Source organism: Boleophthalmus pectinirostris, unplaced genomic scaffold, assembly GCF_026225935.1.
Source record: "Boleophthalmus pectinirostris isolate CB_2022bp ecotype Guang Dong unplaced genomic scaffold, ASM2622593v1 HiC_scaffold_8, whole genome shotgun sequence".
Lineage (NCBI taxonomy): Eukaryota > Metazoa > Chordata > Actinopteri > Gobiiformes > Gobiidae > Boleophthalmus > Boleophthalmus pectinirostris.
Genome location: NW_026571515.1, coordinates 31155420 through 31171952, shown reverse-complemented (window position 1 = coordinate 31171952; position 16533 = coordinate 31155420). Strand labels below are relative to the sequence as shown.

Genomic DNA, 16533 nt, shown 5'->3' with positions numbered 1-16533 from the left:
CACAACTCTTAAAGCTCACAAGAGTCAGTTTCACATAATATAGGACCTTTAATAGTAAACAGAAAGTATAGAAAGACTGCATGTATTATACAACTGCATAAAATAGACTGATTTAGCATTTAGCACTTTAAGTAAATGGGAAAAGGCTTGCTTCTTAGTAGAACATGAAAAAAAGCAATATTTCAGAATACTGGAAATATCATTATGTGCTAAAGATCTACAGTAGCTCTCGATCTTGTATTGACCTTATATTGAACATTTCAGTGATATCCCAGGCTTTTGTCTCTGTGTGGCAATGTGCCATTCATTGTCCTATAGTGCTTGTATCTGCTATATACGTAGTTGTAACCTATGACACCTGTGGATCATTGTAGTATAATTTGCACATTTAAATTGCAATATTCATCTAACTGAAATTGACAGAATAAAATTTTTCTTTTGTTAAGAATCCTAGACCTAGACAATTGAGGGATTAATCTAAAATAATTACCGGTAATTAAAAGCAAAGACAGCTGACTTCTGTGTTAGAAAACGGTGGTTCCAAGTGGGAGCTAACATCACCATAAACATCATCACAACAAAAAGAGGTGAAGTTGTCGGCACTTCCGATGGACCGTTGTGCATCAAGCTAGCGAGCCACAGATGATTTTTCATTTGTACCAAAATGACTATGCATTGCTGCCAAATCCAAACCGTATCACAAAATAAGAAAATAAAGTTGGAAAAGAAAGGAAGGTCAAACTTTAAGAGGGTGACTGAGAAGGGAAACAACTATAACATGGTTCACATTTTGCATATGTCTGTATGTCTGCTTTAAATAATTACAACAAAATGCGATTTGAGGTGTCCAAGATGAAACTACTGAAAGATTAAATTTTACTGCTCTTTTTTACAATGTCTTTTGTTACATGCTACAGCCATTTCATAAAAATAAAATTATTTTCTACTGCTAGACAAGCAGCACAAAATCTTACATAGTACACAGTAGTTAATTTATGCAGCCTAAACCCAAAATGTACAGTGAATTTGAAGTAATTGTTAGGGTCAGATTGTAATGGTACTTGGAGCTGTGAGAGTTCTTCACTGTGATGTAAACAGAGTACACCGCAAAATATGTTGTGGTTTCACACTCTAAAAAAGGCAGCGACTTAGGATCGCTTCTGCTCTGTTTGTTTTGAAAGTGCAGAGTCAATGTGATGTGAATTTGTGCAGTGTACAAAATAGAGTCTGAAGGAACATTGAGAGAAAGTTGGCACTAACACATGCAAAGTAAACAACTGAGATACGATCTGACAGAGCATGTACAGTACAGAGGTCCTGTAACTGTGAAATCAGTGTGCAGGCGGCAAAGGATTACCTCAATAACACATAATTACTTACAAATACAATATATAGACCAATTTTCTAAAACATATATAGAAATGTAGTGCTAACATTACAGACTATTACTTATTTAAATGTCCACACTCTACATATGGGTATAATCATGCTAAACATTCAACATGATTTAAAGGTGAAGATTTGAAGTCTACAGTTTGATCGATCTTGTTTATACAATGTATAAAAGTAGTTAAAAGTGCTTTGTATTTTTTCTTGTGGAGGGTATGATGTAGCTTGTGTCCAGAATGTTGCACAATATGGCATTAAACTCTGACTCAGTGAAGACGTGCACTGCAGCCAACACACAAAATTACAAGTCTCTTACCAGAAAAGTTATATACACCTTTAATTAAAGATTTCTCTCGATTTCATGCCATGTTTGTGTAATTAAAGGAGTCAATATGGAGGCAGATGTGCTCAAAAAGTTTATAATTAAGACAAAAGGTGATGTTGAGGTTACTTTCACTTTCTGCTGCCTACCTCTGAGGGCCAATTACCACTAGCCAGTGATTAAAAATAAATAGGCTACTAGAGAAATATGACTTCTCACATTACTAGTTGGCCAAAAATAAGTGGGTTACGGTGCCTACTGTGTGTTTCAGTAAGAGCACTATGGGGGTGTGGCCTAACCGCGTGGTGAGCACAACTTGTACACGCGGTCTGGAAGGAACCAATGCGCAAAAACAAAGATAAGACACATGAAAATAAGACAACTTGTGCGTCATGCTTGTACTCACTGTGTAGACGAAGTACCAGATTAGTCTTCACGTAGGCAACAAGCAGGAACTGGCTTTTGCTTCAACTGTAAATAAAATTAGCATACTTTAAACAACAATTTGCAGTTTGTTCTAGCGTCAGGCCTTTATAAAACCATCAGGCCCATGCACCTCGTCGTTTAATAGGAAAATGGCGCTTTAAATATGCTATAAAATGCCTCTAATTGAACTATAGAATTGAATTTGAAAACACGAGTAACCAATTTACCACTTCAACAAAAGCACTATGCACTTGATCACACACTCATTTAAGTGGCAATTTACCAGAAACAGTATAATATCTATTCATGCAGAGCTCAGTTACCTTGCAGTGGAGAGTCGTGCAGCGAGCGAGTGAATAGTGATAAGGTGCGATGCTTTACTGCCTGGAAAATGAAATCATATGAAATAAAAAAAAAATTAAAAAATAAAAAAAAAGATGGGGAAACATGGATGGGTTACAGATTATTGTAATAGGTGACATTCAGAAGATACAATATTTTGTTTTAAATGATTAATTGCTATGGCAACCGTCCTAATTTTTAATATTTCCGAAACCCATAATAAGAAATAATGGACCACGAACAAACAGCATAATGTTGAAAAAATATAAAAATAGATTGCTGACACTCATTAGTAAAATTGAAGCATTTTATTGCAATTGTGCGGAGACAGCTCAGTATTTTCATTGTATACATTAACCAAGAACAAGTCGAGGTGATGTGCGTCTTCCAGTTTAACCATGTACGTAATGTTTAACAAAAAGATGCTCTCTCAACAGAAGCTCTATCTACACCACCCTATAGTGCAATATGAATGGGCCATTATGTAGCATTGCATTGTCCCTGTGAGGAGAGTTGTGCGTTATGTTTTTTGGTTAAAAAGTAAAACCAGCTAGTAGGAGTGGACAATATAATACAAAACAATTTCCTTAGAGCTAGTAGGCCAAGGATTTCATTACCAGGTACAGTAAAAAGTTAACCAAAGCCAACTGCTTCTTTTGAGTTAACACTTCACTGTGACTGGTTAAAGCCACTTGTCACTCACTCTGAAGATGATACAGGATGACCAACAGGAAAAACATAAAGCTGCTTTAAAACATAAAAGCACTGAATCAAGACATAAAAATCTTCACGGACAATATAGTTAAATCGCCCACCCTTACCAGCAACAATAAAAAAGTCCTTATAGGTAGCTTCAAGTGTTGAGGCTAAAATACAAAATCCTATGAGTCCATAAACGGCTCTTATCGGATTTGCGACATGTCGTCCAGGTGAGGGGTCTTCCTACAGCCCGTGCACAGCTGGTCCATCCACAAGGGAGCTTCATGCTGGAGAGGAGTGCGACGTGGGTAAAATGTGTAGGAGAGGTCATAGTTCAATAGGCAGCTAAGAGACGCCATGTACAAGTCTGAGAAACGACACAGCCTCCTGGAGAAGTACGTCGGGTTGTGACATGTCCTGAAGATGCTGCCAAAGTGAGGGTTGAATAAGTTCTTGGACATTATCCTGAAATGTAAAAAGAAAAACATAACATAACATACATTAGAAGTGGATAGAGTAGCTAAAAATGTTTCTCAAATAAAAGTAGGCCTACTGTTACATCTAAATAAGATTGAGTAAGAAAAAAAGGGAACTACTACAAAGTTGGAGTAACTAAAAGAAGTATTTGAAGTTAATGGTAATGGAGTTGGTAGAACAAAACTATAAATATTGCACTAAATCTGGCATTTTCAAAGGATGGATCAAAAATATGACAAAAACTGGTGCAAGAAACTAATTATTTAACAATGTCAAAATAAACCATTTGTCACTTGTCGAATTACTTGCAGTGGGAAGACTAGCATACCTGAGTTCTTCTCTCTCCTTCCGCCACTCCTCCATAACCTCTCTGGACACTGAGTCACGATGTGTCTGTAAGAAACAATACAAAAAGAGATCAATAACTCCTCTCACGTTTGTTTTTTACCATCTGTTGCTACATCTGTTGCGCTACAGTTTGAAGAGTAACAACTTTATTAAAATGCTATAGCTGGTACAAATGAATCAGATTTTTTTTTCTGCTAAATGACTTTGCACTTTTCCATTGTAAAGAAACAACTTTGCAAACAGTAACTAATCTTACTGTGAGGCCTCATTTGTTTGTATTAAGGCTTTTTAATAATAATTTTCTCATATGAATATTTTTATGCCTGACAGCACACAGATTAGACTACTGTATACGCCTGTGTGGTGGTATGAATGATAAAACGTGCATGTGCCTCAACAAAGAAAGAGAAATTGTTTTGGTCTCACATGTCAGGATCTCTTACCTGCATTTGCTCCAGCAGGCCTGTCAGAGCCTGCATCCAAGTGAGGCTGGTCGAATATCGGGCCGTGCTCACGATCTTCGTCTCATGCTCCAGCTCTGGGACAATAGCTCCTGTGCGCCATCCGTGTCGAAGCGTCAAGTCCTGGGTGATCAACAAAACAAATTGCACAATGTTAAGAAAAAGAAATACAAAATGTTTTTGTAATACGATATATTAACTCTACTGCTAAGTAAGATAATGTAATTTTCAGTGAGTAAACAGACTATTAAAATGTAGTCTAGACTCCAAAATTCCAAAAATAAAATTTACTTTTTGTAGCAAGATAATTTTGATTCCCAAAGAATGATTTGAAAGGTGGTCACTATAATGTATACTGCGATTTCTAAAACTATTGATAAAAGCTATTGCAGGGAGAAAATAGCATTTTCACAAAAACCTTGAACATGACATTTATATGGTTAATGTTGAATAGTCTCTGATCAAATAAATATCACTCTAAATGTTGCTTAATGTAAGCTTCCTGTGTTTCCCTTTTCACAAGTTGAAACACTCACAGCCAAATCGCTGTAAAGATGGTCTCCAAAGTACAAGACTTTGGATCCTCTCCAACCGGTCAGTCTGAGAAAGTCAAACAAATTCCCCTGAAACAGAGGACAAGAAAAATAAGCTCAGTGTGAAAACAAGAGCAGCTTTTTTTCATTCCTTTTGCAGAAATGAAGTGTTTAGCCCCAAAGTGAACGGACCTGTTTGTAGATCTGTCCCTTTTCCAAAGTCTTGATCTTATCCCATCGCAGGGCACCATCACAGTCCAGGCGTCGGAAAGGTCTATGAGTGGAGTAAAGGTCATGAAGGTTAGAATGGTCATGAATGTCAAATGTACTAACCTGATAAAAATGTCAGAATTATTCAATTACTTAAATTAGGACAGGTCAAGAATCTATTAAATTGAATTTGAAGTTCAAATCTATTTGCTAGGAAGAAAGACTTTTGTGCATTGGAAATTGCATTGAAAATGAAAGAAAGTCAGCTCACTGCAGTCACGAGGACCAAAATTTAGAGCTGAGCTATGTGGCGCTGACTGCTTTGAAATCAGTGATGTTAAATTAAATGTTGAGGCTGCATGTTTAATGCAATAGTTTGTTTTATTTCATTCATAAAAAGATTTCCCTCAGAGGCCAATGGGTTAAACATGAAAAAAAAAAAAAATCTATCAAATCAAATTTTTTGAGAATTTTTTTTTTTTTTACAAAATTGCTGAGGCCTAAATTAAATATACTGATTATTATAGAGGTCACAAACTCAAACATTTTACGAACAACAATTTATAAGTAAATACCACATTTGATAACAGTCATTTGATAAGACTTTTTTCTTAGGAGTAAGCTTGAACAAAACCCAGATCTAGACCTGGAACTAAACAAGGACCAAAACAAGTTTACATCAGGATTTAACTGTGCTAAAACCAAGATCTAACCAGGACAAGTATGAACAAACCTTAAGACTCTTGCTCACTTACTTGATACAATCAGTAAAGAAGTGCGGCTTGTCGGCTTGTACAATAACAACATCGAAGAAGTCTCTCCAGTCTTTTCCAACCATGTGTGTCATCCCTTTGTCCCTGCAGGAACAAAAGGTCAAAACCAACATGAAAAAACAGGAAAAAACACAGGTGGGTAGTAATGAGGTATCTTTATAAAAATCATTTACTTGAAACCATTTTATATCCAACAGTGTTTTTGTACACATTTTATTTGTACTTTAGTGAGATATAGTTGTGTTTAGGTGAACTGACAGTTAAAAACTAAAGTGAATTAAATCATAAGGTAAAAACATCTTTTCTCCAAATAGTCTATATTTTTAACCTTACTCTAACTTCATAACTTCAGTAAAATCCTTGGTTACAGTACCCAGCTCTTGTATGACATTATAAATAGTCCCCGGTGAGGGCTGAAGATAAAAGATAAACTCACACAAATGCGAATGGACTGTTGGTGATAAGGAATAGTTTTTTTCCATGGTCAACAAGTTTGTGCAAAACAGCATCGGTCTCCTCTCCTCTGAGTATGTATTTATCTGAGAAAACAAAAAGTCAATTAGGTAATTGTTTAGAAATGGCTGTAATTCAGGAGTAAGGAATTACTTATTCTTTGGATAATCCTGTTAACAATATTCAGATGACAATTTTGCAATATATGACTATGCTAAAACATGCCTGTATAAGTCATAGTGCAGGTTTCAAGTAAGCACAAAAAATAAATAAAAATAAATATTACCCAGTATACACTGCAAGTTCCTGATTGCCTTTTATTTGTATCGAATATTTTTGTAGCTTTTAGACATTTTTTTTATATAATCAAATGTTCTAAATATTTTGTATCATAAATGCTCTAAATATTTAGTATCAGTCACTTAAATAAAGCAATGGAAAAGGGTTGCAAGAATAAAAGTAAATAATAAATTTAGACATTTTCAATTAAATATCCAAAATAATTAAGGATCATGCAGAAGGGGTTGTATAGTTGGATTGCCATCTTGTAGCAGTATGTAAAAAATGTATATAATACTAATACTAATACTAAAACTAATACTAATAATACTAATAATACTAATAATAATAATGCATTTGATTTATATGGCCTCACATAACTGAGTGTCTCTTGCCCTTACCAAGATCCTGCATGATCCATTTGTACATGTATCCTTTTAGGTGAACCATGCCCACTGCTTCCTGAAAAAGGAAACAGGATTTTAGCAATGGAAAGACATGCCTTTCCCACTAAGTTATATAAAAATGGGAACACGTTGCACATGGATGAAATTGGACTCCTTCGCATAACAGACCATAAGCAAGCACTGTTGTAAGCTTCCCATGAAATCTCAATGCAAACTTTATACAAACTCAGAGCTCAAATGGCCTTCAGTTGAAATAATATACACCAAAAATATGGGGGAAAAAAATGTTCTCACCGACACATCTTTGAAGAGGTGAACTGGGTCGTAGTCAATGTCGTTTGTGATGAAGAAATCATTTGCGACCGCCAGGAGAGTCATTTCCGGGATTGAGAAAATGTCCATAAACTGCTTCACTTTAGGTCCCTGTGTTACAAAAAAATATCAGATTGAAAGACTGTAATCTGACCTTGAAAAATAAACATGTATTATATCAAATGTCTTGCTGAAATGCCACAATCAAAACAATGTTCCAAACTTAGATGAGAACATTTAGTACAAAACTAGCTGGGGTGGGGCAGATTCAAGTAGGATTAGAAAATGAAAGTGTCCATTCTTAATGCGAGAGCTCAACACATGCTTGAGAGAAGCTTTTCTGCATAAACTCTGCTCCTGCGGATCCAACTCTCCTAATTAGGCAACAGAACATTAGGGTCAAGGTGCATGGGGGGTTTGGAATTTTCTGCCTCAAGACTGGAATACTGTTTCACTTGCAACCATCTTAAGTTTGTGTCACGTTACAAGAGAATCTGTTTACATAGCATTTAGTAATTTCTCAAAGTTACTAGTATATCCATTTTTGTCATGCTGAATATTTAATTGGTCCAAATGTGTTTTAAATGAGAATTTAATTCACAGTAGCTAAAAAAACTTGTATAGACAGACATTTACCCAATATTTAGAAAATGGTATAAAGGAATTTCTTTTTCACTATTTTTTCTCTAAACATAATGAAAATACTGGCTGTGCCCCTAAACAAAATAAAATCGATTGCTTCAATAGAGAAAATTCAATTGGTCGTAACGACTCATGTATGTCTATGTTAAGCCTTGTTAATAATAAATATGTTGTCAAAATGTAACATTACAACAATTCCAGTATCATAGCCTGACCATTTAAACAGATGCCCTAGAGCACACTTAATCCATAACTACACCTCTGTCTAAAAACAACTGCAAGAAGGGATTATGACAATATGATTACAACCACAAGAACATGATACTGCTCTGGAATTAACAAAAATACTAGGCCATTAAAAAAAAACACTGAGATTTTCTCCGAGAGCACATTCTAAAACATGTACAGGTTCATTACACATTAGAAATTTAAAATACAGGGTGAGCAGGTTTTATGCACAAGGCGAGTTAGGAACAAGATATATTTCTGCGTGAGATATGCCAAAGTGTTATGATTAGAACTATTTTAATTGCAACCATGAATGAAGAAAATTGGACTGAAAGGAAGGCCTGTCACAGTAACACATTTTGAAGTGATATATTGCTTAAGAAAATGTAGACATTAAGATCAAAAATAATTTATGCCATTGACAAAATATTGTTAAAGAAGGAATATTGTAAAATGTACAATATTTTTAAAACGTTGTTGCAATAAATACATAGCTGCATGAAACACTTTACGAGCTATGTTTGTAGCTATAGAATCACAGACATTATTTATTCAAATTTTTTCTACTGAAATCTTATTATAGTATAAAAATATAACACAAATGTCTCTATTAGAACAACTGACCTGCAAGAATAATTGTTCCATCAATCATATACTGAACAATAAGTTGACACAGTGATTATTGTGACAGACTACTGGAAGGTTAAGCAAAGTTCTCTTTACCTTTCCATAGAATCCACTGTCCTGCTCCAGAGGTATGTGAAATGTTCCACCATAAAGCTCTTGCACCTCCTCGTCCGGAACTGGGCTCAATCCTCTGATGAGAAAAATAAAATGAAATTCATATTTGCATAAAATAGGACATTAATTTAAAAAAAGGGAAAAAAAAGAAAAGACAATCTATGGGAATCAGATGAATTATACTACTATTGTATTTTAAGGATTGCCCATTACCTGTACACTGTCCCAGGTTGGATGTAATGAAATGCATCAATTTTCATCAGAAGCCCCTAAGACAGTTAAAATTATAGCATTAAGAAATAAAGAAAAAGTAAAGGCCAGTGGGTTTGATACCAAATACTAATTAAAGTGGTAACAAAACTAGATACTCATTTGAGTACTGATACAGAAAATAATAAATAAAATCATATAAAAAGGACCTCTCATGGGCCTTCCCTGAATAGCTTTAGAGATGTCTGGAGCTATACCTGAACTAGTATGTTGTATAGTAAGACCATACAGTAATAATAGTTAGTAAGTACTAATAAGAGACTACATTTATTTTGTGTTGGAAAGAATATCCTATTGGCCAAGAAATGTGGTTTTATTATCGTTGGGGAACCAAAAATTTGGTATTGAGTATCAACACTCTTCCTTAGTATTAAAATATTGCTTGGAATTTTACTACAGTGCAGTTTTATGAATGAAGTGAAAATGTACCTTTTGTATGTCATAGTGAAGACCTCTGGCAGCAAAGTTAGGAATGTAGTCGTATTTGCGGATGCCTTGAGGATACTGTTAAAGTTACCACAAGAAACCTGTTATTTAATCAGATACGGTTAGAGTTTTCTACTTGTTAAGAAGAAAAAAAGGTACCTTGAAGTGATCAATGAGAAACCCTCTAGCAGCGTTGTAGATCATGGTGTGAAGTGCGTTCGAATACAGGGCTAAAGTGTAGTCATAATCAAAGCCGTAGATATCCACCTCTGCCAGGCTAACTTCATTGTTTGAGTAAATTGCAGAGTGGTTGAGAATGCCGCATGCGCCCGGTGGAATAAGATCTGTAAAATAAGAAATGTACAGTCATGGTTGGATTTGGGAAAACTGTGTGTCCTCATATGAGTCAAGTTTGTTTATGTTTCACTGTGAACAGAGGTTATTTTGAAACCTGATGATTATGAGGACATGGCAGGAAACAGATGAGAGTACACTACTGCTGTTTTCAATCGTGTGGATTTGGCAGGCACAAGAGAAGTAGCACAAGCCAATATGAAAACAATCACTTCTTCACTGTATCGAATCTCTCCAAAAAGAACAGTTTGTCCTCAAAGCAGAGACTGAAAAGAACTGAATCGTAGACAACATTATGCATTAAACTAATTACTGTGTTCCCAGTGAGACTTTAAAGTCCAGGGAGTACAGTGATCGCATCAGCCAAACTTGAACACAATAAGTGCTTAGAAAGTGTGTGCATAGAAATGTCCAGGCTGTCAAACAGGGGCACAAAAAATAGGCCACAGAAACCACAGTTCAGTGAGAGGGCATGAACCTTGATGTGATGTGTGCAAACAAAGTAATGCATGTTTCACTTTTACAGCTACAAATTTACATGTTATTCACTGAGCCCAGAAAATGTAAAAAAAAAAAAAAAAAAAAAGTAAAGTAAAATCCAGAAATATATGTTTAACAGGTATACTATTGTATTATAAAGTAAATGCAATTTTAAACGGTCAATTTATGTTTGTTTCTCATTTTCCTGTTTTGCAATTTTTGACAGAGGAATGTACAATTTGTACCATAGCATAGCGGGCAGGCTTTGTTTTGTTCCTGCAAACGCACCCCCCCCCCCTCTCGTATGTGCCCGAAATGCACGTAGCCACTTGTGTGCCATGAGGTGGTGCTCTCCAAGCCGGGAAGGAATTGTTGTTTTGCACGTTGCATTTCAAGGGGAACCTTTACATTTTAAAGACAAAAAGCAACAGCTGTGGCTGTGTACCAACAGTTAAGCTTTAGCGTTAGCCACTTAACACGACAAATCCTAAAAGGACAAAATGTCCCCGGAGATATGCGAGGGAAAGGCGGTCAAGAGCAGTGACAGACCACGGGCTTCATGGATGACAGGTACGGGACAAAGAGGGCGAGGCTTACCGTGTACCAGCCGCTTCATGTCGTGGTACCGAGCCCACAAATAGCTCCTTTGGTCCGAGGGCGCCGCGTTGGTGAAATATGAGCGTCCTCTCACACCACTGACACCCGGGGCACCCACGGGCTCGTCGGACTTCTTGTTGCCTCCGACCGGGGCTCTGTGCGGAGGTTCGGTGGATGGACACATGCTCGGGTCACAACTTTGCTCCTTTGATTTTCCACAGCCCTGCTTTTCTTTAGCGGAGCCGCAGCAGGTGCTGGAAAGTCTGTTCTCGCGGGGTGACCTCACCACTGGAGACCCCCTCTTTCCTCGTGTCCATAAGGACCGAGATAAAGCAGAGCCAACTGTTTTCAGGGTCATTTTTACCACGTACCTAAAACCCAACTTGTGTAGCACAGACGCGCTGGCAAACAACAACATCCCTGCCCTGGGCGGCCCCTCCTTTAAAGGGGCGGGTTCCTCGTCTCTGCAGCCAATCAGAGCGAGTCTCTGCAGGCGCGGGTTAGGCTAGGACAAAGCGGGGACTCCCACCAAAACTAGAACAAATGACACGGTCTTACGCAATCTTACTGGTCTGGGTGCACTGGATGCACTTTTTACACTGCGATGCATATTTAACCTTTGACACATTTAGCATTGTGCAGTTTGTATCAAGACCTTAAGCATACCAAACCAAAACAGTTCACTAAGTTTTAGTAGTATGTCATAGTTATTAGACATCACACTATACTTTTTTGACCAAGGCAACTGCAACTGTCAACTGATGTTTACGGTAATTACACTTTTAAGAAGCAAACTGAGGATTTAGGCTTGATCCTCAGCTAGCTCAACTAGCAACAACTAGCTCAAGAAGTCAAGAGAAAGACACAATAATCACATTGTTTTTGTTTAATTCTTGACAAATGACAAAGATTGAAGAATGACTCACAGCTCAATGCATGGACATTGCATACAAGTAAAAAGTTGAGAAACATCAAATCCGTTGAAGAACAGTTTACTCTTATTGCAGAAAACATAAATAGTTAAAATATGTAACAGTTGTGATAAATTAAACAAAGGTTTGCACAAGGAAAATAAATAGGTCTATAAATGCATTTACAGCCTTCAGTGTAATAAGACATCATAACATTTTCACTTTTTAGCACAAATTCCTTGATAAATATCTTCATATTATATTTTGTACATCCAGTGCTTGTGCATAATTTTAACATCACCTGGCCCTGTTACAGTAATAGATATACCATTTTATGTAACAAGGTTTATGCAAGAGAAGAAAGCTAAAAGGTGAAAATATTTATTTCCCAAAATGCAATATTTAGGCGTTAAACCCTTCTTCAAAATTGTTCTTTAAGCAATGATAAAAGTACAGTGTGGTAAGCCCCTACATTTGTAAAGGGTAAAAACAAATGAAATACAAAACAAGGCACTACAACAGAAATCAGCAGGGTGGACTTTTTCTACAGGACTCGTCAATAAAAAACAAGTTGAACAAGTTAAAATCTAAAGATGACCTACTGTTACTAAAGAGCCATTGTGCAAAGATGATCCAGTGATCATGATCAGTCTCCAAGGGCAACAGGATTTAAAGGTGCACTTTGGAACATTCCAAGCAAAGTAATAACATCATCATCTAGACATGCCAATCACACAGTATGGCATTAAACCTAGGTCTGTCACCGATAACAAATTTTGAAGCACAATATATTATGTAGCAATTAATGATAATAATGAAACTACTAGTATTTTATGACACTGACACAGTACCAATGAAGTAGCATAATCCCAGTAAAGATTTTTTAAAATAGCCAATATAATTAAAAGCCATTAGCTGCGATAAATAAAACAGCAGAATGAAGCCATAATTAGCCATAAAAGTTAATTATTCAACCCTATGGTATTACAACTAAAATAACAAAATTCCCCATTATTGCAAATAAAATGTACCCACAAAAAATACTGAGCATGAAAATATACTGTTCCACCTACCATATATTGAATGATAAATTGATATAGTATAGACTTAATTCAACTGTTTTGAGGGACAAAACCACTTGAAATTTTGTTAATGCAAAATAAATGTAAATAAATAATGCCATACTGTGATACATTCTAGGCAAAGCAATGTCATCTTCATGAAGACAAGTATGTAGTGTACCCTCCACGAGAAAAGTTACATAGTGCAGCTTTAAATAAAACAGTGCCAGAGAATTAGTGAATATTAACAAATTTATGATGTCAAACAGGGCTGAATATTTCTACTTTAAATAAACTATGCATTTCCATTTTGAACACATTTTTGAACTGTCAAAAAGCATTTTTTGCAAGTGAGGCTTAATATGGTAGCACATCGAACAGCAAAAAATAAATTTAATATGGATAACTGCAGATGATAGCCATTGGGAATGACCATGTAACATACATGAACAAATCTGTACGTAGAATAAAAAGTTGTAGCCACAAACAATATCAAGACAAGTGGTCCTTTAAAGGAGGCACTGCACTTAATTAGGATCTGCATAGTTTTCAAAGTAGGATGAAATAGATTTTATCCATTTGTATTTTGACCTGAGGTGATGTTTGGATGACCAATCTTTATCAGTCAATTCAATAGTACTTTTTGGACTGGAGTTAAAGGGTTATTTAGGCTAACAGACTAGTTCAAGCAATCTAACATTGTAAGCATTGCTATATGCTTATATAGAAAACAACCATAAGGTTGCATTGCACTATAGAACTACTCCTGCCAGGTTAATATTAGGAATCTATTGACTACTAATAGGCTTGAAAATTTGCCACACAGGCATGACAGGTTTAAAGGCAAAAGGTTTAAACGTGAATCCTTGAAGACGCTGTCCCATAAGAAGGCACAGCTAGGCCTGTCACGATGATTACTGCATCAACTGATGCTAAATACATGAAAGAATGATGAATATTTTTGAAACTCAATATTTATTGTTGCTTTTCTTTTCTTTGATTTCTTTTGGAAACTGTTTTGCATTTATTTTGTTGTATGATAATATTTAAGAGTTTAATAAGGAACTTCTATGATTCATCATCAACACTAACAACTAAAGTGTTTCATTGCATTAATTTATTATTAAAATATATATTTGCAATAGCTTTATTAGGTTTAGAATGCTTTAAGATTTGCTGTCAGTGGTATAAAGTAGTAGAGTACATCCCACTACAAAATTGGTTATCGTGACAGGCCTAGGCACAGCGCATACTGCACTTCAGGGGAGTAAATACTGTTACTGGTTTAACACAACACACTTCTTCATGAAACAAGATGTAAGCTGGAACTACTTCAGACAAGACAAAATCAGTGACTTCACAAAAGCAATGAGCAGCATGTCTGTCTCTTCATCCGACTCCGGGCTGCATGCAGGTTTCCCATGTTATACACGGGAAACCAATCGGATTGAATGAGAGAGTTTTACTTTAAAAAGTCCATGTTGGGGAATGTGTCATCAGATCTGGGATGAACAGGGTGCCTTGAGTCAGGGGAGGTAGGAGGAGCCAGGGAGTCAACATGAAGACACGTCCTTATGGAGAAGTGGGGAGTTGAAGTAATGGAAGGAGTGTTTCAGCGCTACAGAGACAGGGTGGAAACAGACAAAAACAGATTTAGTACAAAAACAACAACCACCACAAAAGGCAACAAAAAATAACATTACAATATGTTACAAGTGCTGTATATGTTGATCTGGATGCTGGATGTTATATGAAATTTTGAAATTATGCTTAATGTTTATCGACGGCGAGAGGACTTCGAGTGTGAGCTGCGGGCCCTAGCACCTTGGTAAGCTTTACTGCCTTTATTAGAAAATGCCTGTGTTGTGTCATCAGTGCCTCTGTTTGTGGATGCCGAAGCTCTGTGTCTGGACTCTCTACATGCCCCACTCATCTTCCCCCTTCCACGAGGATTGTAAACATTAGTCTCCTGCGCTTCAGGGAAATTAGCGTTCATCAGCGCGTCTAATCGTGACGTGATGGGACATACTGCTGCCTGGACTGAGCTGGACCTCTGGGGCAGCTGCTGTTTTCTGCGCACAGAATTATCACCCCATGTTTCAGACCTGTTAGCATTAGCATTAGCATGCACACTCACACCTTTAGAAGAGGTTAGACTTTCACTGGAAGAAGAAAATAAAGAGGATTTCATCTCAGAGGCTGGTACAACACGGGCTGTGATAAACGTGTCCTGGCGCATAGGAACTGAAGCTCTGCGGTTTGAGGAGCCTCTTTTTGTGTTATAAGTTTCTCTTGCCATGACTTCACTTCTGACAGTGCTCACTGAGGCTTTACGCTCTGAAGAAAGACCTGCTGTAGTGACACTGTGGCTCCTAATAAAGGTGGCATCTCTAGGGACAGTGCGCCCCCTGCTGGACCTGTGTCCCAGGGTAGAGAGCTCAGAGGGAGGGTCAGTTCTTACTGGGCTCGTGTGTGGGCTTGTGTGAAGGCTCCGCGTCAGAGCTCGAAGGTGGTGCGTAGCCATGGCTGGGACACCGCTGCCGGGGACAGGACTGGATCTGGGGCTGCTCCTCATAGGGGGCCGTGCAGGGCTGCCTCGCGGGCTGCGGGGGGCGCGGCCTGATTTTGTGGCCAGCTCTTTAGTACGGGAGCGACGTGGGCTGCTGTTCAGACTGTGAGGGGACATGGGGGCAGCCTCCAGGTCCTCTAGCCGCTGCGTCAGGGCCAGTTTCTGTTGAATGGCCATCCGCAGCAGAGAGTTCAGGGTCTTCTTCTCATCCTCTGCTGCAGCCAGCTGCCTCTGCATCTCGTCCAGCTGAGTGACATACTGATCACACCTGTGAAAGCACATACAGTCAGCAGGCCACATGCACAAGCAATTGTTATGGACTCATGTTCAGTAAACACAAAACCAACACTGTAGAGTTAAACCTTGACTACTGTGTTGCATTTTGTAAACATTAGTAAAATAAACCAAAGTTTAGGTTAAAGGTGTAATGTTAACCAAACCCTAACTAGAGTTAAGAGTGTGTCACACAACATGCAATAACTTCAAACATCCACACGAGGGCACCAAAACATTCTACAGTAAAGCAGAAGCTTGATTGGAACTCTAATCCTATATGCTCCTCCTGTTGTAATGGACACTATTTTCATTGCCTAGAGAATCCACTCAAATACAGACTAAATCATTTTTTTCAGAACAAATATGGTACAAATATCTGAAGCAAAAACAAAGCATGCAATAATATTATGCAGTGCCTGGTGACCAATATGTTCAAAAGAGATTAGTGATCAGAGAGTGAACACGTGGTTTGTCTTCTAGACCTTCCTCCTCATGTCTTCACCATGACGCGGCTCTCACAGACTGCCCTGACTGGTCCTGCCCGCAC

General features: G+C 37.5%; 2 protein-coding genes across 2 annotated transcripts; both read right to left on the bottom strand.

Moving 5' to 3' along the window:
* Positions 1 to 2772: 2772 nt before the first annotated feature.
* On the bottom strand, positions 2773 to 11586 carry nt5dc2 (5'-nucleotidase domain containing 2). Its single transcript, XM_020929760.2, has 14 exons — positions 11170 to 11586; positions 9898 to 10082; positions 9742 to 9816; positions 9256 to 9311; positions 9025 to 9118; positions 7414 to 7542; positions 7114 to 7174; positions 6417 to 6519; positions 5963 to 6064; positions 5190 to 5271; positions 5001 to 5087; positions 4447 to 4587; positions 3984 to 4048; positions 2773 to 3643 (listed from the first exon to the last, which is right to left on the bottom strand). The coding sequence occupies exons 1-14, from the start codon at positions 11525 to 11527 to the stop codon at positions 3382 to 3384; spliced, it is 1800 nt and encodes a 599-aa protein (XP_020785419.1). The 5' UTR covers positions 11528 to 11586; the 3' UTR covers positions 2773 to 3381.
* A 454-nt stretch (positions 11587 to 12040) lies between these two features.
* Positions 12041 to 16161, bottom strand: LOC129412315 (protein bicaudal D homolog 2-like). Its single transcript, XM_055165690.1, has 2 exons — positions 15603 to 16161; positions 12041 to 14759 (listed from the first exon to the last, which is right to left on the bottom strand). The coding sequence occupies exons 1-2, from the start codon at positions 16008 to 16010 to the stop codon at positions 14754 to 14756; spliced, it is 414 nt and encodes a 137-aa protein (XP_055021665.1). The 5' UTR covers positions 16011 to 16161; the 3' UTR covers positions 12041 to 14753.
* Between the last annotated feature and the right edge of the window lie 372 nt (positions 16162 to 16533).

What these genes read in the sequence shown, in the direction of transcription:
- LOC129412315 (XM_055165690.1), bottom strand. Translation starts at nt 16,010, where the DNA reads ATGTGGCCTGCTGACTGTATGTGCTTTCACAGGTGTGATCAGTATGTC.
- nt5dc2 (XM_020929760.2), bottom strand. Translation starts at nt 11,527, where the DNA reads ATGACCCTGAAAACAGTTGGCTCTGCTTTATCTCGGTCCTTATGGACA. An exon ending in ATGGATCATGCAGGATCTTG is followed by an intron (nt 6,520 to 7,113) that starts GTAAGGGCAAGA and finishes TTGTTTTCTCAG; the next exon opens with ATAAATACATACTCAGAGGA. An exon ending in AGGGACAGATCTACAAACAG is followed by an intron (nt 5,088 to 5,189) that starts GTCCGTTCACTT and finishes CCTCTGTTTCAG; the next exon opens with GGGAATTTGTTTGACTTTCT.